The sequence below is a fragment of the Eptatretus burgeri genome, chromosome 13 (assembly GCF_056783735.1).
Source record: "Eptatretus burgeri isolate ZD-2024b chromosome 13, Ebu_testis_v1, whole genome shotgun sequence".
NCBI classification, from domain to species: Eukaryota; Metazoa; Chordata; class Myxini; order Myxiniformes; family Myxinidae; genus Eptatretus; species Eptatretus burgeri.
In genome coordinates this window covers 65,907,745-65,931,870 of record NC_140973.1, presented here as the reverse complement: position 1 = coordinate 65,931,870, position 24,126 = coordinate 65,907,745, and the positions used below count along the sequence as shown (strand labels likewise).

At 42.4% G+C, this 24,126-nt stretch overlaps 1 protein-coding gene across 2 annotated transcripts in view; it reads right to left on the bottom strand.

Moving 5' to 3' along the window:
- The window catches only part of LOC147014677 (short transient receptor potential channel 4-like), a 61,396-nt gene that overhangs the window by 10,611 nt on the left and 26,659 nt on the right, over window positions 1-24,126 (bottom strand). For both annotated transcript variants that reach the window (XM_085850664.1, XM_085850665.1), the window contains exon 5: window positions 22,780-22,919. In XM_085850664.1, the coding sequence (XP_085706790.1) occupies window positions 22,780-22,919 (140 nt within the window). The remainder of the gene's footprint in view (window positions 1-22,779; window positions 22,920-24,126) is intronic.

Here is a 24,126-nt window from a genome sequence, read left to right as displayed (position 1 = left end):
CACATCAGTTCTCGGATCTGATGCCCAACGAAAATGCCTGCTTTGAGTTTAGCATCAGCTTTCTCTGCGCCAAACTTCTCTCTCAGATATTGGAAGCCGTTACCGTCGTGATCCTGTGCCTTTACAAAGTTTTTCATAAAGGTTAGGGTTAGTTAAAATTGTCATGCCGCATGGAAAATTTTACTTAAAAATTCATTGCTTGGTGAGTTTTCATCCATTTTTATATGCCATATATATATATATATATATATATATATATATATATATATATATATATATATATATATATATATATCGGGGTGTATTATGTGATACCTGTCGTCCGTCCGTCCGTCCGTTCCTGTCCGTACTCTAACTCCCAAAGTTTTCAACTTTCACGTTTCATATTTGGCCCATCGGTACAGACTGTGGAGACGGTGTGTCACGACATACGTTCGTCATCTAAAGTGGTTGCCATGGCGACCAGGATGCTGTTTTCCATGTAGTACCACAATTCTGTATATACCTTCTTGTTTGGGTGTATATTTTGCTCACTTGAGCTCTTGTTAATAATTTAAAGTGCATTCTAAAGCTCTTTTTATGAGAAATAATATTCTACAACAGTTGTATTGCTATAATTGAAACCAAAAATACAAAAAAGAAGAATTTATGATCACTCAAAATCACCCACCAGGGCGAGCTACTGTATTGGACCAGACGTACAACTCAAGATCCTGAGGCGCTGAGAAAGTTCTGACTTCAGATTCAGAATCGGCATTCTCGATTTAGTCTAGATTCAGAAAAAAAAAACTGATTAATAGCTTTGTTTCTCTTTATAAATCTTAGATATTAAATCCAAAATATCTCATTATAAATCCTGAATATCAAATCATAGACATCTCATTATAAATCCGAAATCAACATCTAATATGGGGTTTGTTGGACGTGGACGTTGGATCGGCAGTTCCTCCTTCCAATTCGTCAATGCTAAAAGCCTGGTGTTAAGGCCCGGTCACACCTTGACGTTTTAGCCAGCGATGGCAACGTATTAAAATGTATCTAAAACGCTGGCTTACGTTGAACTTTTGATTTTTTTTTTAAAGATTCGGACGTATTCATAGCGACTTGGTCTTATGTATAACGCATTGGTAACGGACACAGAACGTTTCGTTGTGTTATAGATAACTTATACCAACGAATGCTGAACCTGTTGTCGGCCTACACAACCGATGCCCAACGATAGTCTAACTTAGGCATAGCGCGTTGCACGCATTGATGAGGATGTCGTGACGTAGCCTATTAAAAGGCTGACGCACAACCATTCGAATCATAACTGCCGTAGAAATGGAAGTGTCAACATCGCGGTCACACCTTGGCGATCTTGCCAGTGTATGCCAAACTAAGAAAAATGTGTCTAAAACGTTGGGGCACGTCAAATACGGTATGAGTAAGTTTGGTATATGTGAGTAGAACGCTAAAGTACGCTATCATACGTCGTAGTAAGTAGAGTACGTCAAGAAATTTTAAACATGTTCAAAATTTTACGACGTACTCGGCGTATGACACACGTTCCGCATGCGATGGGGATAAGTTTTACACACGATATGTGGACGCTTACACACGTCCACAAAGGCTACTTATAAGCTACTCATAAGTCGAAACACGTCGTGGTAATGTCTTTTTTACGCGAAACTTATTTCTAACTTATGTTTGACGTGCTTTGAACCAATTCTTTACGTAGTCCCAACACACATCGACGTATGTAGACGTATTCCAATGACGTCTTCCGGTCGACAAAAAAAAAAAAAATGAATGTGTTTCTAGCTTACAACTGCCATATAAAGACGTGTTCCCAGCGGTTTTGGGAATTGGTATATAAAAATGCTGCTCATAAAAGGGGAACCCAACAGTGTTTTCGAGTCCTTTTTGAGTCGATGTCCATGTCAGCAGTATCAGTATCAGTATCAGTATTAGTATTAGTATTAGTATTAGTAGTAGTTTGTTCATGTTGGCAGTAGTAGGTGAGTGTGAGGGGGAGGGTGTGGGTTATGATGGATCGTCCTTGCGTTTAACGATTAAACGATTTAAATGATAAACTCAACGATTTAAATGGCTGCATCTCCACTATTGAAAGTAGACGCTTGCGCTCAACAATTGGATTTTTTTACACTCAACGACTTTCAAACGGCACCACTCAGCTATTTTCATTGTTTACAATGAAGGATTTAAATTGCTGTCACTCGCCTTTGTTTTTTGACGCTGGGGTTTTGAAATTTGAAGCGTTTCTTCTGAACGTGTTAAAACGCTCAAACTCGACTATTTTAAATAGACGCTGCCGATGGACAATTGGAATCATAGCCAAGCTGGACATCGAAGTGTGAACATCCTCGTCATGCCGAAGAAAAGTTTGAAGAATGCTGCAAATAAGTGTCCTGGCCGTGGCCGTGGACGCTGACGCAAGGACGATCCATTATACCGACGTCTTTCAGCCTATGAGTAACTTAAAAGTAACGTCTGTCGACGTGTGGCAACGATCGCGTAACGTGCCAACAACACGTTAATCATAGGTTAGAAATAAGTTTCGGGTACGCTAAACATTACCTCGGCGTGTCTCAACTTATGATTAACTTACAAGTAGCATGTGTTGACGTCTGTCAACGATCGCAGACCGTGCATACAACTTGTGGCCAGCGTAGCGGAACGTGTGAGTCATACGCCGGCATACGTCGTGAAATTTCAAGCATGAAAAAATTTGAGGACAACCGAAAAGTACAACGTTTAAAGCCAGCGTACAACGACGTATGGCAGTGTTTTTCAGTGTGCTCTCAATGTTATCAAAACTTACCCATAACATATTCAACGTGTGCCAGCGTTTTCGAAAAAAAATTCAAAAATCGGCATACGTTGGCTAAAACGTCAAGGTGTGACCGGGCCTTTAGCTGTACGGTTAACGTGGCTGGCTTAAGATCCCAGGGTCTTTCGTTCAATCCTATATCACGATGTACATCGAGAACTCCATTTCTCACTCTCAGTGGACTGCTCTTACACCTCCAAAACACGGTACCTCTGGCTGCGACAGTTTGGCAGTTCACTCAGGCACCTGGAAGGGACTGCAAGCAGACAATGCACTGCCAGACTGGTCTCGCTGTATCTACCACCCATGGTATTAACTCAGCCTGGGAATTCTTCCACAGAAAACCGCTCTCCCTGAAACACAGATTAATCCCATCTCGTGTTCAGTTAACATACCCATCCTCCCACTCGTAGTACATTGAATCCTATGGTGAGACAGTTGCCTTGAAATAACTTTCATTGTCCTTCTCGAAGGCAAATCCGATCGAAGCCAATCTCAGATCATTCAAAAAAGGCTGCAACAAGTGTGTGTCTCCTCTCAGGAGAGCCAGAAAACATCTGTGTAATTTCAAGAATGAACTTTCAAACTTTTCTCCCTCTAAAACATGGTGGTGCCTTGTTAAGTCTGTCTATAGTGTATCGCTTCCTTCTCCTCAAATGGAACCACAGCTGACTCCACTCGTGAGAAGGCTGAAATGCCTCAATTCTGTGTTTTCTTCCAAACCTTGTGTCCCCAACCTCTTGCTCTCTGTACCCACCTTACCCGGTTACACCTAACTGCTCGTGGACTCTGTGTCTTTCTTTTGCATCTGAGAAGGTGGAGAGATTTCTGGCAAACCTCGACTCTGATTCTGCAACTGTACCAGATGGCATCAGCTCACGTGTCCTAAAAACCTGTTCTGCTGCTCTTGCACTTCCTCTCTCTGCCCTTTTCATCCTGTCATTTGCCATAGGTCATCTTCGATATGCTTGGAAATCAGCCAACATCACTGCATTACATTAAAAAGGTGCAAAAATGAATCCGCTTCACTACAGACCTATTATCTTAACTTCCAATCATCAGCAAGGTTTACTCCAATGACCTCATCTCGAATTATCTATTGGGATTCAGACTGGGTCACTCCACGTTTGACATGCTGCTTCTGCTCTCCCAACAATGGATGGAGGCCCTCAATATCAGACATTATATCGGAGTCGTCTGTCTAGACATATCCGAGCTTTTGTTAATGCCTCATATCCCGCATTGCTCGTCAAACTCTGCCTATGGCATCCATGTTGTTGTTGTTGTTGTTGTTGTTGTTGTTCGTCTTTTGGCTGCTCCCATTAGGGGTCGCCACAGCTAATCATAACGGATGATCCGCATACTGATTTGGCATAGGTTTTACACCGGATGCCCTTCCTGTCGCAACCCTGGTCGCCTCTGACGACACAGGGACAAGGATTGGGTTTCGCCATGATTCCGGGCTGCCCTACACCCTCTCATGGGGTCTCATCTTGATGCACGCCACTATGCCCGGTATTGCCTATGGCATCCATAGCTAACTATATTTTGAGTAACAAACTTCCTCTACCCTCTCAGCCAACGTGTGGCTCTCAACAGAATCCTATAATCTCCTCTCCCTGTCAAAGCTGGAGTGCCCCAAGGCAGTGTTCTCGGCCCAATCCTATTCCTAATCTTCATCAATGATCCGTCTGACTCTCTGAAAAATCCCCATTATCTCTTTGCCAATGACTCTCCCATTCTGCTGTGACATCCCTCATCATTCAGAAAGAAAAGCAGCAGTCTTTTCCCTTTCATCATACCTTGACAAAATCACAAACTGGTTAAACACTAGGAATGTGGCTTTTAATCCTGAGAAATCAATCTCTCTCTCTCTCTCTCAATCTCTCTCTCTCTCTCTCTCTCTCTCAATCTCTCTCTCTCTCTCTCTCTCTCTCTCTCTCTCTCTCTCTCTCTCTCTCTCTCTCTCTCTCTCTCTCTCTCTCTCTCTCTCTCTCTCTCTCTCTCTCTCTCTCTCTCTCTCTCTCTCTCTCTCTCTCTCTCTCTCTCTCTCTCTCTCTCTCTCTCTCTCTCTCTCTCTCTCTCTCTCTCTCTCTCTCTCTCTTTCTCTCTTTCTCTCTCTCTCTCTCTCTCTCTTTCTCTCTCTCTCTCCAAAAGGACCATCTGGCAAACCCTCCCATATACTTTCTAGATATCTCAAATCCTCGATATTATTAAGTCTCTGGGGGGGGGGGGGAGGGGGCGAGTGGTGGATATTACCATAGAGAAATAGGAATGTATAGAGTAGCATGGTCCATGTAAGAGTAGTTAGCCCATCTTGATGTAATAAGTAGGGAAACGTTAGCTTAAGAATTGTCTTAGTTCAATGTGTGCCATACAGTGGATGGTGCATGGTAATAATTAGTTCAGGATTTCGGGAAGGAAATTGTGTGTAAAACCTCGATGTCAACCTCGACCGTGGGGTACCGGGGGGTACCGGGAGACTCGGCACAAGAGCGAGGGGAGGAGCATTTGGTGACTCCCAGGGGGCGGAGCTATAGATCGCCTCGGAGGGGCCTAGTGTTGCCCTGGGAGAAGAGGGGGGAGCCTAATCAGGCAGTTGGAAGTCTGAGGAGAACGTGGCTGGTTGTTGGGTATGCAAGTCTGAGGCAAACATGATGGAGGGAGGAAAAAGTCGGAGGAAAATGAGTTTTAAGGAGGTCGTCCGGCCTGTCTGCATACCATTTCATCGTTTGTGCCTTGCCTCACTCGTCGACCTGCCTGTGTGCCTTCGTCTCATTTTTATTCACATTGTACATAATTATTTATTATCGATTTTGTGTCCCCTTTCCTTCCCTATCCCAACCCACCGTCATCCCCTCCATCATGATTACATCATCACTGGTTCTTTATATTGTGGTTCGGGAAATAAACCCATTGGTTTTAAAAGCTGTAAGGTTTTTGAGTCTGTCCTCACAACCCACACGCACGTTGAGCCATCGACGCACAACATCTCATTATAAATTCTAGATATGAAACCCTCGGCACTTTATTATAAATTGTAGATATCAAAACAAAGATATTTACTTCCGGATGGGATAAGTTCTCCTGTAATGTCATTAATGTGTCCCTAAAAAGTATGATGTTGTTGAAAACTTATTTTACGATTTAAATTAATGTAAACAAGTAAAAAAAAGACATAAAATGCCAAAGCCCCCATTGTTTTAGTAATTTTGCTGTGTGGAGTTAAAGCGTTAGCCCATATGCATGCACATCTATAATGGCCGCCAGTCTATCAGTCGGCCATATTCGATCAGATCGCAAAATAAAGTGAGTGGCAGATGTATACCATCATGTACTGTGCTTTTGCCAAGTTTGAACAAAATTGGACCACGCACGTTTGAGTAATGGTTGGGGACACATTAAAGTACCAAAATGGCCACCAGTCGGCCATATTGGATCTGATGTCAAAAATATATGACGTTCATATGTAAGCCATCATTCATTATCTGTGCGCCAACTTTAATCAACATCAGTAAATGCATGTCTGAGAAATGGTTGAGGACGTGTTCAACATTGGGTTTTTTATAACTAAAATGGCCACCAGTCAGCCATCATTGGTCAGATCGAAAAATAAAGTTAGTTGCCCGTGGATGCCATTGTGTACTGTGATTGTGCCAAGTGTCAACAAAATCAGACCATACATGGCAGAGAAATGGTTGGGGACACATTGAAGTAACAAAATGGCTGCCAGTTGGCCATCTTGGTTCTGATCTCGAAAAACAAAACGACAAGACAATGTTAGCCATCATTCCTTATCTGTGTACTGAGTTTGACCAACATCGGTATATGCATGTCCGAGAAATGCTTGAAGACGTGTTCGACACCAGGGTTTTTAGATCCTCGTGGAGGATCTCCAAGTTTTAATCACGTTGTTGTTCTTGATCTTCTTCTTGTGGACTTTTTTGTTTTACATCCTACAGTTTTCATCGAAACTTCCTGAAACTTGGCATATATATGTAAAAATTCCCTGCGCAGACAGTAACCATCTCCGATTTTGAAAATTCCTCTGAGAAAAAAAGTTATGACGTCAAAATATCTCCGCTAATGGGAATCGCCTAAAAAATTATCTCCGAAACTGGGCAAGCTTTTTGAATTCTGTTTACTGGAATCGAACGGGGCATTAGCAGAGATGAATTACCGCACATATGATACATCACTATGACGTCATATCAATTTTTATGATGTCATTCCTATTTTTTGACATTTTTTGTTTCACAACCCAGAGTTTTCATCGGATATTCGTGAAACTTGTCATGTATATGCAGAAAGCCCACGCGCAGGCAGTAACCATCTCCGATTTTGGAAATTCTTCCTCGAAAAAAAGTTGACGTCATAATATCGCCGCAAATGGAAATCACCTATACAATTATCTCCGAAACTAGGCAAACTGTTTGAATTTTGTTTGCGGGAAACAAGCCAGGCATTAGCGCAGATAATTTATCGCAAACCTGATAGATCACAATGACGTCATATTCGTTTTTATGACGTCATCATTAAGAGGACGAGGATCTTAGCTCACTTGAGCTTGTTTTTTTACAACTCAAATGGCTGCCAGTCGGCCATCTTGGATCTAATGCCGAAAAAACATGACGGGCATATGTATGCCATCATGTTTTATTTTTGTGCTATGTACAAATAAAATTGGTCCATACATGTCCGAGATATGGTTACGGATGCATGCACGCATGCACACCCCCCCCCCCGTTTCGGACTAAGTCAAATGGGGGTGAATAACAATTAATGTGTCCCAATACGAAATATTTTTGCACTAAAAACACATTTAATGAGTCAAAAAAAGCATATTTCTGTACATTTACATTCAGTAACATCCTAATCACAAAATAAAATTGTACCGAACAAACAAAATAAACAAATAAAAGCATTGTATAACTAGCAAAAAGGTAACATGTTAAGTCAAGTACTATACTCACACACAATGGTTGTGGATGGAGCTTGTGGAGGTGAAGTGTGAGGAAAATGTTGGGGGGGGGGGGTGAGCTATTGTGAGGAGGACGACGATGGAGCAGAATCCGACTCACCCATTGCCTCTACATCATATCATGATGTTTAGCGGAAATGCACTTCACACATAAAAGCGCAAGTTCACTGGATGGATGCTGAGCTAAGACGAACGTTTAGTGGAAATTCACTTCATAAGAAAAACGCATTGATGGGAACCAACGATGTTATATGGGAATGTCACGACGTTGTAAGAAAAGTGTCCCCCTCTTGGTGAACGACGTTGCAGTGAAACGACGTCGTTAGAAGCGACATTGTAGGAGAACTTGCTGTATCTCATGAGAAATCCTATATGCTTAATATTAAATCATACATATCAATCCAAGACATCTCATTGCAGATCCAAGATGTCCCAAACTTCTCAACGTCTTCAATTAAGCTGGAAGGCACTTTCGGTAAATGCAATGATAGGATGACTAAATATATGCAAATATATTGCATTACCTGTCCCAAATGCCATTGTGTCTTTGTGTCGAGTTCCATCATGACCTTTGTGAGTGAGCAATGAGCATCAACATCATTATATATATATATATATATATATATATATATATATATATATATATATATATATATATATATATATATATCAATTCATGATTGAAAATATGATTTCCAGTGATGAGATGTGTGAACATTTTGACAGGATGCTGCAGAGGTAGCACATTTACCTTTGAATGGTGTCGAGAGTCTGGGTTTGATTCCTGACCGGACTAGAAACTGTCGGGTTGGTACATCGCAAGTATCACAAAGTGCACCTTCCCCTGAAAAGATCTTTAGCCAGGTGTCCTGTCCGCTAGCATTAGTTGGTGTATGTAAAACATCCCACAGTAACTTTCACAAAGAGTAGGCAAGTTAGCGCCTTCAACCTGAACAAATTACAAATTCTGCTGAAATCATCTCCTGTCGAATATCAGGCCGAGCAAGCTGGTGCGTGAAAGACATGGGCCAAAAACGTCCCCGGTTAACCACACAAGTTGGGAATAATTGTGGCTGTCCAATAAATCGTAGTGGTGTCATAAATGTGGGTGTGTGAGAACAATTCTAAAACAAAATCTTAAAGTTTTAATAAAAATCATCACATCCGGTGAAAAATCTGCAACCAGTTCTTGTTGATCAATTTTTTTGTCCATTTGAGGTCCACCTGAGGGATCGAGTGCTGTATTGTACACCGCATCTTCCCAATTCCAGATCCAGGCAATGTATGACGTCATCACCGGGTGCTGAAAGAAGGGAGTACTCAGTTTTTACTCCGTTTGTTTGTTTTTTGTTTGTTATCTTGCCAAAACGAAGTTTTTGCAAGATATGTTAGTCAGCTTGTATGTTTTTTTATATTTTTTAATTTTTTTGTTTGTCTGTAATCACATATAAAAAATTCTGCAGACCACAGTTATCATTGGAAATTTTTGTAACTTCGCATATCAGAGGCCCATAGAGGTCCCTTTCAGCGCATAAAATTTTGAAGGTCAAGGTCAAAGGTCAAGGTCACTTTGTCGCAAATCAGGGGAGTCGACAAAACCCTTATTTTTTGAGTAATTTTGATCGGATCGTCTTCAAACTTCATGGGAATATAGTTCATGGTCTGGCGCTCAGCTGATTAATTTTTGGTGGCGATTGGCCTTGATCTTCATGGTTAGCCCCTAAGGTCAAACATATTTGACCCCAAGGTCAAATTTTCAAGTTTTAGGAACCATATCGTGTAGTACCTCAAATTGAACACCTCGATGAGTGCTTTCTAGATATGTCAAGCTTGAGATATTATGACGTCATTTGGTGACGTTATGAGGAAAAAACATATTTTTCATGGTTACTCTGTAGAACGATTCTCATCGGAATCTCTCGTAGGTAGATATTCCTCAAGGAGTCGCTCCTGGTGGATAGCAGCTCTGTTCACCTCAGTGTGACCTTAAAGAAGTCACACGTGGTCACCTTTTGGCAAGATACGGGTCACCCTGCGGGTCACATTGGTTTATTTTATTGTTTGTCCGGATGATATCTCAGCCATCCTTTGAGCTAGAAAGCTGAAATTTGGGGACAGAAATGAAGATGTGCTTCGGCAAAATGGTATTTAAAAAAAAATTTTGATGAGCAAGTACCATCGGTCGCTTCGCTGATGGGAACACTGAGAGGGGGGAAAAAGAGGGGGGAGATGGAGAGGTGTGGGGGAGAATGAGGAGATGGAGGGGGAAAAGAGAGAGTAGAGAGGGGGAAAGAGAGAGGAGAGGGGAGAGAGAGAGGGGGAGGGGGAAAGAGAGAGGAGAGAGAGGGGGAAAGAGAGAGGAGAGAGAGAGAGAGAGAGAGAGAGAGAGAGAGAGAGAGAGAGAGAGAGAGAGAGAGAGAGAGAGAGAGAGAGAGAGAGAGAGAGAGAGAGAGAGAGAGAGAGAGAGAGAGAGAGAGAGAGAGAGAGAGAGAGAGAGAGAGAGAGAGAGAGAGAGAGAGAGAGAGAGAGAGAGAGAGAGAGAGAGGAGGGAAGGGGGAAGAGAGAGGAGAGATAGGGGGAAAGAGAGAGGAGAGAGAGAGGGGGAAAGAGAGAGGAGAGAGAGAGAGGGGGGAGAGAGAGGAGGGAGGGGAAAAGAGAGAGAGGCGAGGGGAGAGAGAGAGGGGGGGGAAGAGAGAGAGGATGGAGGGGGAAGAGAGAGGGTGGGGGAGAAAGGAGGGAGGGAGAGTTAGGAGGGGTGGGGGAAGGGAAGGCAGTGAGAGGTGAGAGGAAGGGAAGGCAGATGTGCGATGGAGTGTTAATTACGATTCATACTGTCTCATCAGGAGCCTGGTGTTGGCGCAGTGGTTAGGGCAGCGGCTTGGGATCCAAAAGGTCCTGAGTTCAAGCCCCGTTGGGCCACTGAATTAATACATCAGGGGGGTTGACTCAGCCTGTCATCCTTCCGAGGTCGGCGAAATGAGTACCAGTGTACTGGGCCGGTGTATACCCCGGTTAAAATAGGTGTACCATATCCCTGTGTCGTAAGAGGCGACCAGGGTTGCGTCAGGAAGGGCATCCGGCGTAAAACATGTGCCAAATCATGATGCGGATCATACGGATGATCCGCTGTGGCGACCCCTAACGGGTGCAGCCGAAAGAAGAAGAAGAAGACTGTCTCATCAAATTGATTCTGCATAGAATAACAATGAAGATGGAAACAAAATAATGTCTGAAATTCATTTTATACCGGTCATACTATAAATACTGCCCAGACACGTCCGGTGATAAACACAGTTTGGAGACAAACACTACCCAGACGCATCCGGAGCCAAGCTGTCTGGAACCAAGCTGTCCGGAGACAAACTCCCATCCGGACATAAACACCGCCCAGAGATAAACACTACCAGATGGATCCAGAGACAAACACCGCCCGGAAATGTCCGGAGACAAACACCGCCCGGGCGCAGCCGGAGACAAACACCACCAGACGCATCCAGAGACAAACACCACCCGGACGCATCCAGAGACAAACACCACCTGGATGCGTCTGGAGACAAACACCACCCGGACGCGTCTGGAGACAAACACCACCCGGACACATCCGGTGACAAACACCACCCAGACACATCCGGAGACAAATACCAAATGGACACATCCAGAGACAAGCTCCACCCGGACACATCCGGAGAAAAACACCGCCTGGATGCATCGGGAGACAAACTCCACCTGGACGCATTTGGAGCCAAGCTGTCTGGAGACAAATACTACTCGGACACATCTGGAGACAAACTCCCATCTGGAGATAAATACCATCTGGCCAGGTCTGGAGACAATCCCCGCCCAGACATAATCACCATCCAGCCACGAGAGAGAGGGGGGAGAGAGAGAGAGAGAGAGAGAGAGAAAGAGAGTGAGAGAGGTGTTAGGTGAGGGTGCTGCACTGTATTGGGAGGGGGTAGAGTAGAGCAAGGATGGGACAAATAGAGGGGGGTGGGAGGTATGGGAGTTTGCAGAGAGAATATGTTATGCTTTATGAAACACACACACACACACACACACTCACACACACACTCACACACAAACACACACATACACACACACACACACACACTCACACACTCACACACAAACACACACACACACACACACACACATTAGTGTTTGCCCGAAATCGGCAATTTGGAGTCAGTGTGATTACCAACTGCAGTACGAACTGCATACAACCCAGAAACCTTGAGTGGCATTTACCGAAAAACGTTACATTTATATAGACATTTCAAGGATATGATCACAAACATTAATCTTTATAAACAGCTGCGTGTGACGGGTGGAAAAAAATTTGACTCGGTAATTTAGAAAATACGTTAATATGGCAAACGGCTTGGAAATTGGGCATTATTAAATAAATTTTGCTTTGAAACTCACAAAAGGAAATATTTAACCTTTGCAATGCAAATCTAGTAACCAAATGCTTTAGAAACAGGTGCGAGGAGAAAGGAAAACCTCATAAAACCTCCACAAGACACAGGATGAAACTTTGCCACCACTGCACCCATAACAGGCATGGCATGTCCACACACCCACAGAGAGTCTGTACAGATCCAAATCTACCCATATGTACCACGTCCGTGTGTGCTGTATACGTACCTCTACCTTACAAGGAAATCATACACAGGTGGAGGCCATTCAGCCCATCATGCCTGCGTGAACACCATACTAATTTATCAACACAAGATAGATCCAAGGAAGAAATACAAAAAAAGGTTTTTAATTAATGAAATAAAAAAAATTTCTTTCATTTTTGTTCTTTCTTTTTGTGGTTTTTGTAGTTTCTGTATTTTTGTTTTTTTTCTTCCCCTCAGGGGAGGGGGCATGGGCTTGGTTAAAAACACACATCAACCACACAACCCCTTTGACAAGACCCCCCCACCAACAGCACTCCGTACACATGCACGCAATCACCCATCAATGCTCAAACTACCGAAAAGTCTTATCAACATCCCCATACCCCTCTATCTCCATAACTTCCAGGTACCTATCTAATTCAAATATAAACTTATCCACTGTTTCTGCTGCCACGACCTTTCCAGGGAGACCATTCCATGCATTTACTCCTTTCTGAGTAAACGTCCCCTGCCTTACGACCATCTTAACTCTCCTCTTCCTTACTCTCAGGCTATGGCCCCTGGTCCTATCACTGTCTACTCTGTTGAAAAATTCATCTGCACTTATTTTATCTCTAGCTTTCATTATCTTAAACATCTCTATCATATCTCCTCGTAACCGCCTCCTTTCTAGTGTATAAAGCCCTGTCTCCTTCAACCTCTCCTCATAGCTGAGTCGAGCTAAGCCCGGAATCAATCCAGTAGCCCTGCGCTGAACTTTCTCTATGGCATCTATGTCCTTCCAGAACTGTGGTGACCAAAACTGCACACAATATTCTAGATGTGGCCCTCACTAAATTCCTGTACAATGTTAACACCGCCTCTTCTGATTTATAATTGATCCCCCTCCGAATACAACCTAAAACCCTATTTGCTTTACCTATAGCTGCCTGGAATTGTGCTGCCTGCTTACCTCCCGTATCTATTACCACCCCCAGATTCTTCTCCTGTGTGACATGCTCCAAAATTACCCCTTGCATCATGTAGTCTCTATTTTCATTGTTCTTTCCCATCCCCATCGCTTTACACCTGCTCAGGTTAAATTACATCTGTCAATATTTTGCCCAATCTATGCAAGTATCAACACTTTCCTGAATCTGATCACCACCCCCTCTGCTATCCACCTCACCTCCAAGCTTGCTATTCACCTTACTACCTTGTAGTAATTATCGACTGTACATCCCGATCAGGACATGAACTGTGCCACTATCGACTGACACGAACTGTGCAGCTCGGTAAATGGCTTAAGCACTCAAGCAAGCACTCCAACGAAACGCCTGGCTTGGCAAGCAATTACCATTTGCCGTCGATAAAACTATGCACCTGGAAACGCCCAAGCAATGTCCGAATTGTGCAAATGAACATGGTTTTTTTAGTGTCGGAACTGCTGATGAGTTCAAATCTGGAGCTTAAAATTTGTAATTCTTCTTAGTTTAAGAGATTCTCGACATTATTGAATGTGCGGAAATGAAATAAAGCCATGAACACTGGCGTCTCCGGGCATTTATAACCATTGCAATGTGCCCATCGATTCATAACTTTGATGAACAGGCATTCAATAATATATGAGGAAAGTGAAAAAAAATTTTTTTATCATGAACAAATCGTTGCGGCCTGTTCCAGGTGAAGGCATGATTAAAAAGAACATGGCGGCTTCAGTCCCCAGAAAGCGAGGTGGCCGAGTATGCGCCTGGTGAAGGATATAATTAAATAAGGCCGTTAATTATCTTCAAAAGGGGTGTTTTAATTAATCCAAACACCCAATTTTCACTCATGCACTTCCTTGGAGGTCCCTTAGTATGCATGCAAAGTTTCAGGCTGCGAGGTTTCATGGCTTTAGAATTACTAGTACGTGCCCGTACGTGCGTGGCCGTACGTGCAAAAAAAAAATAAAAACAAAGAACAATTGTGACGTCAATCGTGACGTCATAGCACCGTGTCCTGTCATTGGTTTGGTAAATAAATGGCCATAACTTGGGAACCACTTGTCCGATTAATATCAAACCTTGAAAAGGCACATCCTCAGGGCCCCAGCAATATACCTGGCAAGTTTCAATTAGATCGGACCAGTGGTTGTCGAGAAACAGCGGTCACAGACAGACAGACAGACACACAGTGATTGCTGGAATTATAGATAGATGGAGGAGACACAATTGATTACTTACTAAATTATTATCGATTTATTAATTCCTTATTTATTTTCTTTCTCATCTGGGCAACATCTCGGGCACCCTTTGAGCTTGGAAACTGATATTTGGACACGACAGTGAACAAGTGTTCTCGCTACAAAGGGTATTTTTGATTTATTGATGAATCAATTAATCGATTAGTTATTCATTTTTTGATGAATTAGTTAATTTTAAAAAAGTTACAGATTCAGATGAAATTGTGGTGGTTTGAGGTATGCGATTAGCCAATTGATTGAGAAATCAATTATTTTCTGATTATACCTTATTTTAATTACACCATTAATAAATGAATCAATCAATTATTATTGCACAGCACCCCACCCCAAATCCATTTCCATATGCTGCAAGGTGAGTCAGTGTCATTTGTACACATATTACCCAGAAGTACATTTGTACACATAAACTAAGTATCATATTGTACATACTCACCTCAGAAGTACACCGCTCCCTCCCAATTCCGTCTCCACGTGCTGCACAGTGGCATCATGGAAGACACCCCAGCAATGTCGCGCTGGAGGATTTGTTACTTATTTACTTGGCATGGTGGTGGTGTACTTTCAAAGTACCTAGACTTGTTTGGTCTTTTATTTGATCAGGAAGTGGAGGTAGTGGCTGTTTCTATTAAGATGCTTGTGCTAAAGTATTCATTTCATGTTTGTTAAATTGCTGATCAAGCTCTTCTGTGATATATCCATATTCTCAAAATACTGCCTTGAACAAGCATCCTTGCCAGAGGGCTCTGGGATACTTCATTGAGTAGATGTCTTCAGAGTGCCTGGGAGTCTTTGAAGTTCGTCTCACATCAGGAATATTGAACTCCATGTGCTCCACACTTTCCATGCCCTGTTCAATCAATCCACCACTGCGTTCTGAGGAATGGATGTTTCCAAGGTGGGTAGTTCACATTATTCTGGACTGAATGACTCGCACCACTCTGAAACGATTTGCCTTGGGTAGTTTTCACATTGTGTTCATAAGAAATGAACATTTGAAGGCACATAAACAATCCAAAGTATGTGTTGGCTCACAATGCCTGATTGAATAGCACTACAATTTTAATCCTTTAATCAGCCATAGTCAAGGTATCCAGGGAGAGTTCTACTATTGTATTGAATACACATTTGTAAGAATGCTTGACATGTTGCATCCCAAAAGTACTGGTGCACTATCTTTTCTGGCAGAGTCCAAGAAGCATGTGAACATTCATCTTCTATGCAAATATAGATTCAAAAATAAACGTTCTCTTTGGTGACTGACAACATCTGAAGCCTCTTGCACAAAGTTCAGTGTATCTGTGATAAGATGCACATTCTTAGTGACTTCCTGGAGGACTATATTGAGGGAAGGATTGCAGCAAGGGAAGTCTCTCAGTTACTTTGGAGTCACTGTGGAACCCCTTTCAGCCATCTCCTCGCATTGCTTGCACCATCAAGTAATAGCTTTGGGGACGATCGAGAATTAGCTGCAACTGCAGCAGAACATCTTTGATGAGATGAGTTAATGACTGCTGTACAGAATCAGGGAAAATGATAGCACCTTAAGAGCTTGATCATCACCTTGAAACATGATAGAACCTTAAGAGCTTGATCATCACCCTGAAACATGATAAAATAAATTGAAAGAAGCAAATGTTATTCGTCTTTCGGCCGCTCCCATTAGGGGTCGCCACAGCGGATCATCCGTTATGATCCGCATACTGATTTGGCACAGATTTTACGCCGGATGCCCTTCCTGACGCAACCCTTGTCGCCTCTTACGACACAGGGATAAGGATTGGGTTTCGCCATGATTCTGGGCTGCCCTACACCCTCTCATAGCGCGGCCCAGCGCAGAGCTCCTGTCCTCAAGCGATCCTCCAACCCAAGCCTCCGAGTAACCGGATTACAGGCACACGCCACTACGCCCGGTATAAACTGAAAGAAGCAAATATAGATTAAAAAACAAGAAAAAGAGCAATCAGAGATTGCACACCCTCTCCAGGACTTCTTTTGAGTGGTGTATTTTTGTAGGTTTTTGCGTAAAACAAATATGGCTGCCAACCATGTGACCTATGATATCATATGTGTGAACCTTTTGTTCCTCATAGACAGGCAGTCATACGTGTAAAGTTTCGCCTCGATTTGTTCAACCACTTCAGAGAAGAAGATTTTTGAAGGTTTTTGGGGGGATTTTTTAAACAATATGGCTGCCAAATCACGTGACCGATGACGTAATTTTTTTTTTCTGTGAGCCATTTTATCCCTAAATTACCCTAAAAATTTTTCCTACTGATCAGTTGTGGTGTTCTACATATGCAATTATGATGTCATAATGAGGGCGCTCATTTCACATGAGGAGTACTTGCTATGTGCCAAGTTTCATTTTTTTTTTCCTTGCATGGTTTTTTTCCTTTCGTGGTTTCAGAGATACAGAGGTCCAAAGTTTTTCCGTTTTTCCAATATGGCTGCCACACCACATGACCTATGACATCTTAATTATCATTTAAGCATTCTACATGAGTCATCACACCATTGATGAAAATTTCATCTCAATCCTACAAGCAGCTGCGGAGAAAAACACGAAAGTTCTGTGCTGACAAACATATTATATACTGTTACGATTGTGGGGGAAAAATGGAAGAATCAAATCGGGAATATAGCATTGTGTAGTTGCTTGGTCCGTGGACGTGTCGGAGCCATCTCAATGTGAGTAAGTAGGGAACCTGTGAGCTTAAGTGTTACATGTCAGCGAGGGGTGGTGCGGTGTTAATTCGCCGAGGGAGTCAGAATAAGTTCCCCAGTATGTGATTGCCCTCTGTGATTTTTCCCTATGTTTTTATATTTCAAGATCGGAAATAAAGATGGGGAACACGTCCCTAAAACCACAACAAACGGGCAGAAAACCCCGCCTTCACAGGTTGACAACAGGCGAAGTCACGCCCCCGAGGGACGATTGATGGGCGTGATGTCAGAAGCTGGCTGAGCAGGCAGAAGCCCCACCTTCCCGGGTTGGTTGCGAGCAGGCCACGCCCCGCAGGCAGAGCATAAATAGGACAGAGGAGAGTGGAGTAAAAAGGGTGGCTCGTTGTGCTTTTGGGGGAGAGCTGTGATCAGTCGGCTGGACATTTTAAGAGGCATCGGACTTAGTAGGCTTGCGCATTGTGGGAGGCTCCGACTGAACAGTTGAAGAGGAGGGCAGAGCGCACGCACGAGGCAGAGTCAGAGGCGAGAGCAGAGGTTGAGCGCATGTCGAGGAGGACGACATGACCATTGAATTTGTGTTGATGTGACTTGGCTCGCGTGGTGAAGCAAGACGCTGGCTTTTGCCTCTCGGTTGAGTCGGTGAGGACAATCAACACATGAAGCCGTTTCACTGACGCTCTGACCCTTGGTGTGGCATGCCGCTCGTGGATTGCCTGGCGTGCGTTTGTCCCACTATGAGAGAAGCGCCATTTTTGTGCGCATCTGCACATGTAAATAGGAGCGCCTCGATTCCAAGTTCTGTTCTGTATAAGCAACCCCCCCCCCCCAACAAAACAAAAAAAACTCGGGTTATGTGCATGAAGCCAAAACATACCTTCTGCTTTTAATTAAAAACACCTCATTGCACTGGAAAACGTGGGGACAGGAATACAGTACTGTAAATGATGTAGACTTGTAATACCCTCCCCCACCTGGAGGCAGCGCTACACAGAACACATTTCCATTGAGAATTTGTGTCCCTCCACAGACCCCCCCCCCTCCCAAGACCACTGACAAAGATTGAAACATCACTCTACATTAATTGGAGTCATGCTGATCTTCTCTAGCAAGTCTGGATATAATTGGCCCAGAGCTGCAGGAGTAGCGCGACAAACACACAAACAAACAAACAAACACACCAACACTGTGGTCCATGAATTATAGTAACGATATATGGGTTGAGATTAATTTGTATAACCCCGGTGTGACATCTCGCCCCCCCCACCCCCCGCTACATTAATTCCTTCTTTCAGTTCACCATCGGTCTGTTCCAACAATGCCCCCTCTGCCTTACTCAATCCACCAATAATCCCTTTCACCAAACTTAGATTCAATATAACCCCTCTTTCATCCCATCAATCTTTCTTTCAACTCCTCAGGTGTATTCTCGTCCTTCCTCACCACCTGATACCCTCTTGGTGGGCTAGAATGCTGAAATTTTGCACACTAATGCAACTCGGTCAATATCCCAAGAAAAAAGTCACAAAACCATTGGAAAATTTCTGTAAATGAAAATATCCTCAAATAAATGTAGGCCAGTGCAGGCTCAGTCATGCGAGGTCATGCGACCAAAGACAATGGAGCTTACATTCAAATATAATTGTACCCTCGTGCTCTTGAATACAAATCTTTCTCATAATCCACATCATCAAACATATAAAGCTTGTATTTATTATGTCAGCATTAGGATGTGCCTAAGTCGTTGATTGTAATGTGCTGACATGGCCCACGAGCATGTATGTATGTATGTATGTATGCATGTATATGTTTATATATACATAATTACATATACATAATTACATATATATATATATATATATATATATATATATATATATATATATATATATATATATATATATATATATATACACATAGATTTTGGTGTTGGCGTAGTGGTTAGGGTAGCGGCTTGGGTTCCAAAAGGTCCTGAGTTCAAGCCCCGTTGGCCGCTTGAATTAATACACACCTGGAGGTTGACTCAGCCTGTCATCCTTCCGAGGTCGGCGAAATGAGTACCAGTGTACTGGGCCCGGTGTATGCCCCGGTAAGAATAGGTGTACCATATCCCTGTGTCGTAAGAGGTGACCAGGGTTGCATCAGGAAGGGCATCCGGCGTAAAACATGTGCCAAATCACGATGCGGATCATACGGATGATCCGCTGTGGCGACCCCTAAGGGGAGCAGCCGAAAGAAGAAGAAGACATATATATATATATATATATATATATATATATATATATATATATATATATATATATATATATATATATATATATATATATATATATATATATATATATATATATACCAAATCAAACTCCCAAACTTAAGGAGGCAGCAGGGCACAGATTGAGTTCCATCACAGGTTGTGCAGCAAGCGCTGTGATGGGACTCGATCTGTGGCCTGCTGCCTCGTCAAGTTCGGGTGTCCCATTTGTTTATTATGAGCCTAATATGGTCATGAATAAACGATGAGCAATATATTGTCCTGATGAGCCCACAACAAGGGTAAAATCTAGATCGACATCTCTGCTTTCGTCGATTTGTGACCATAGGCTTTAATCTCAGTCTGCAGTGGCTTGAGTACCATACAGATGCCTCCTAGTTTGGAGGTGATGTGTTGGTATAACTTATGTACCTGACATTACGTCAGAGTGCCAGTGTGCTTCATGTGTGTGTGTATATACATATATATATATATATATATATATATATATATATATATATATATATATATATATATATATATATATATATATATATATATATATATATATATATATATATATATATAACAGCAATGGCGTATGTAATAAATAGATGGCTCCAGAACCAGAGGGGCATCAGATGAACAAGGAAGATGAACCGGAATTGCACAACGCTTTATTAAGAGCTCACACCATCACGGCCTTGGATGTCATGGAATAAACGTCTGACCTTCGACCTGCACTGTTAAATTTGTGAATATTTTTGCCTCTTTCGTACAGATCTCATGGTATTAAATTGCTCTGCAACTTTATTCTGTGTATGCTCATTGCAGAATTTTCAAATGTTATGCCCTGTTTGTTTATGCTATTTAAACACTTTGGCTGGGTATTGTACAAATCACAGTTTTTGTGTTATCATCTCATATTTTTGTTGCTGCAATGCATTCTCTGAAAGCATAATATCATTCTTTGTTGTTATGATTTTGCCTTCAATTTCGTTTTCACGTCAGTTGTGCAGATTTACAAGAAAACAGGCACATTGCACAGACGTACAGCCAGCCGCTCTGCAGCAATGATGTCACACAGTTACCTTGACAACCACGTTGCACCATCACCAAACAATGTGCTGCACTCAAATGAATCTCACAAATTACATGTCATCGAAATGCTATGAATAAAAGCGAATCACACTTCAGCATTGATCCATTATGGTCGCAAAAAAGTCATTTAAAAAACTGGATAGATTTTGTGTCCTCGAGTGGTAGCCATGTTCGAATCCATTTTTCAGAGGTCTCATTATCTCATCTCAACTCATCTGATCCACATTCACTCACCATTTCCTTCATCGGTAGGTGAAGTCTATAAGCCAAATAGATGCCATATCTTGCAGCGGGCTTGTGGTAGTAAACTGTCTTTCTATTGATGGGAAATTAATATTCTCTCTCGATCTCTCCATCTCTCTCCATCACCTTCTCTCTCCATCTCCTTCTCTCTCCATCACCTTCTCTCTTCATCTCCTTCACCTTCTCTTTCCATCTCCTTCTCTCTCGACCTCTCCATCTCACTGCATCACCTTCTCTCTCTCCATCACCTTCTCCCTCAATCACCTTCTCTTTCCATCGCCTTCTCTCTCCATCACCTTCTTGCTCCATCTCCTTTTCTCTCCATCTCCACTCTCCATCTCCTTCTTTCTCAGTCTCCTCTCTCCATCTCTCTCTCTTTCCATCTCCCTCTCTTTCCATCTCCATCTCTTTCCATCTCCATCTCTTTCTCTCTCTTGATGGTCTTTCTCTGATAACTGACAATGATGGACGGTGGCCAGCTGATAATTTGGATCAATGGATGGTGTCAAGTTTTTGATCTGGATGGCTATTGAATCAGAAAATCAAGAAGCTGAAGGAATTCTTCATATCTCCTTGTTTTATGAGCCCCATATAAATTAACCAAGTCAGCAAAATACAACTTTTTCATGACATCACAGATTCGTTGCTTTTGTGAAAATAAATGTTCTGTGCCAAGACGGAAAAGCCATGTTCTTCGACGATCTTGCCATGAAAATGGAATTTGAGAAGTATCTTGTAATATGGACTGCTTTTCGGACTCCTAATTCAAATCTGTGCCGTCCTGGGATAGACAGAAGAGCTATTTCAGTCAATGTCTTATTTATCATGTTGGTCTCCTCCATGATTACCTCGAAAAAAAACAGATTTATATTGAGGGGTGAATGTTTGAGGGGGAGGAAGGGGGTTCTCCTCTTTCACTGCACTAACTGAGGTCTTACGTGATGGGAATTGTTTGTTTCCGTGTGATTTCACTTTTGTTGTTGAGCAAACAAAACTAAATACACGTATCAGATACCTCTTTACTTTTAGGCCTCTTGGTTTAAATGTTTCGGATTTTTGAAGTGACCGTCGATACATGGTTTCATGTGGCTTCGATACCGTAACTGTCATAAAACACACAATATACTTTACCTCTCTGTCTGTAACCAACCACATCAATTCCATAGGTTTTTTTTTGGTTCCATTTCCTTTATATTGAATTCTTGGTCAGACGAGAAGAAATCACACCTTACCAAGTGACAAAATGGTGACAAGCAAACAACAGGAAACACTAAAGAGATTTTAATTACTTATTTTGTTTACAAATCTTAGCGCATGGAAGGTCAAGCACGCCGATAAGCCGAATTATCTCTTTTCAGCCAATGGACATCACCTCACAAAGGTGAGACCATTTGCTTTACGGTTGTTGCAAATCAAACCACTGGGTGGCTGTTTGGAATCATGTCCAGGTAGTTCAATACACACCTGTACAGAATGCATCCACAATATTTTTTTTTTATACTGGATTTATGGGAATCTCTGGAATTACTCCAACATTCAAAAAAATGTGGAAATCTGTGGAAACAAGAAAATTTCTCACTTCTGAAGGATATGCTCTGAAGTGCTTTTTCCTAAGGTCTAAAACTCTTTTCGGGTGCCGTATTGCTCAATTCTTCCACAAATCTGAAGCTCCTCCCCCTCAGGTGAATGAAGGAGGAGCAATGGTCATAATCGGATGTGTGTTCTCGATTGTCTACCTGAGCGTTTGCTCAGGTCCTAAAAAAAAAATTGTCAATCAAAAGCACATTACACACATGGCTCTAGATGGCGCTATGAGCGGCTCATTAGTGTTCATATTACCTTCACGTATGCCACTATTTTGAGAGATATTGTCGCCAGGTAGAGAGAGTTCATAACGAAGTCCATCAAGTTCCACCAATCATTGATGTACTGCAGTAGACCTCGATCCCACATCTGTTTAACCTCCGCCCAGATGAATCCTGCGAGAAACAATTCCCATGGCTGGCAAATGCACTTTTTCCATCCCGAATATTTTCCTTTGAATCTGAACGGCACATGATTTTTTTTTTTTTTTGCAAAGGCAATTGCCAAGAAGGCTACAATTGCAACACTTTGCAGTTTTGGAACCAAAGGATCTTCAAAATGCCTCGGGGTTTCGATAAAGTACGGAGGATTATTTTGAGACCTTCAAGTCTTCCCTTGTTTACCATGTTTAACTTTGCTTTCTTGGCACAAGCAATGATTTCCAATCATGATTCAGATATTACATATTTCTTCCCATAATCATTGGCTTGAGGCTTGATGGAGCAATCTCATCAGGGATGTAATTAAACTAACAGTCCCAGGCAGCATTGAATGTTCTAGTTCATAAGTTTTGCTTCTTATAATAATCATTATAAGATCATCAAAAGCTTCACGTCATTCCAAATAATGAGAGAGGCACTTTTGATCCTTTCCAAAGGGGCCATCTACATATTACATCAAACATTTCACCCGCTCATACCCCACCAAAGCTGATTATCCCTCTTCCCCTCTTTAACCTTTCAATCAAATCCTACCCTTCATTACCAGCTCTCCCACCTTTCCTTTTCTTTCCTCTCCTTCTGTTTCCTTTTCAGTAATATTTATCTCCCATTAACCACTTCTATCCTTCAGCCACCACACCCTTTCACCCTACACAATATGTAGATTCCCCCAAAGATCAGAAAGCCAATGCCTATGTGCAGTTGTTAAACCAAATAGGACCACGCATCCTAAAGCTCAGCTGGATCAGGAGCAACAGTCATTGAAACCCCTCTAGACCCCTAGCCCATAGACCCTGATTTTTTTTTTAATGCCGTAAACAAACTTCAGTACATCATGAGTGATGAAGGTTGTGATCAAGTTTCATCAAAATTGTGTGTGTAGTTTCGGTAATGAGAGAAAATACCTATTTTGGGGGGGTCAAACCACCCTCCACCCCTATAACCCCCTTAAATGAGCGCAGGTGTTGATATGGTACAAATTTACGTAGTTTGGTACAACACGCATGATGAAGGTTGTGGTCAAGTTTCATCGAAATTGTTTACGTAGTTTTGGAGAAGAGAGCAAATACCTATTTTGGGGGGTCAAAAACCCCCCCCATAAACCCCCTTAATGAGCGCAGATTTTGATGCAGTCAACAAACCTTCGTTAGGCATCAGTTAT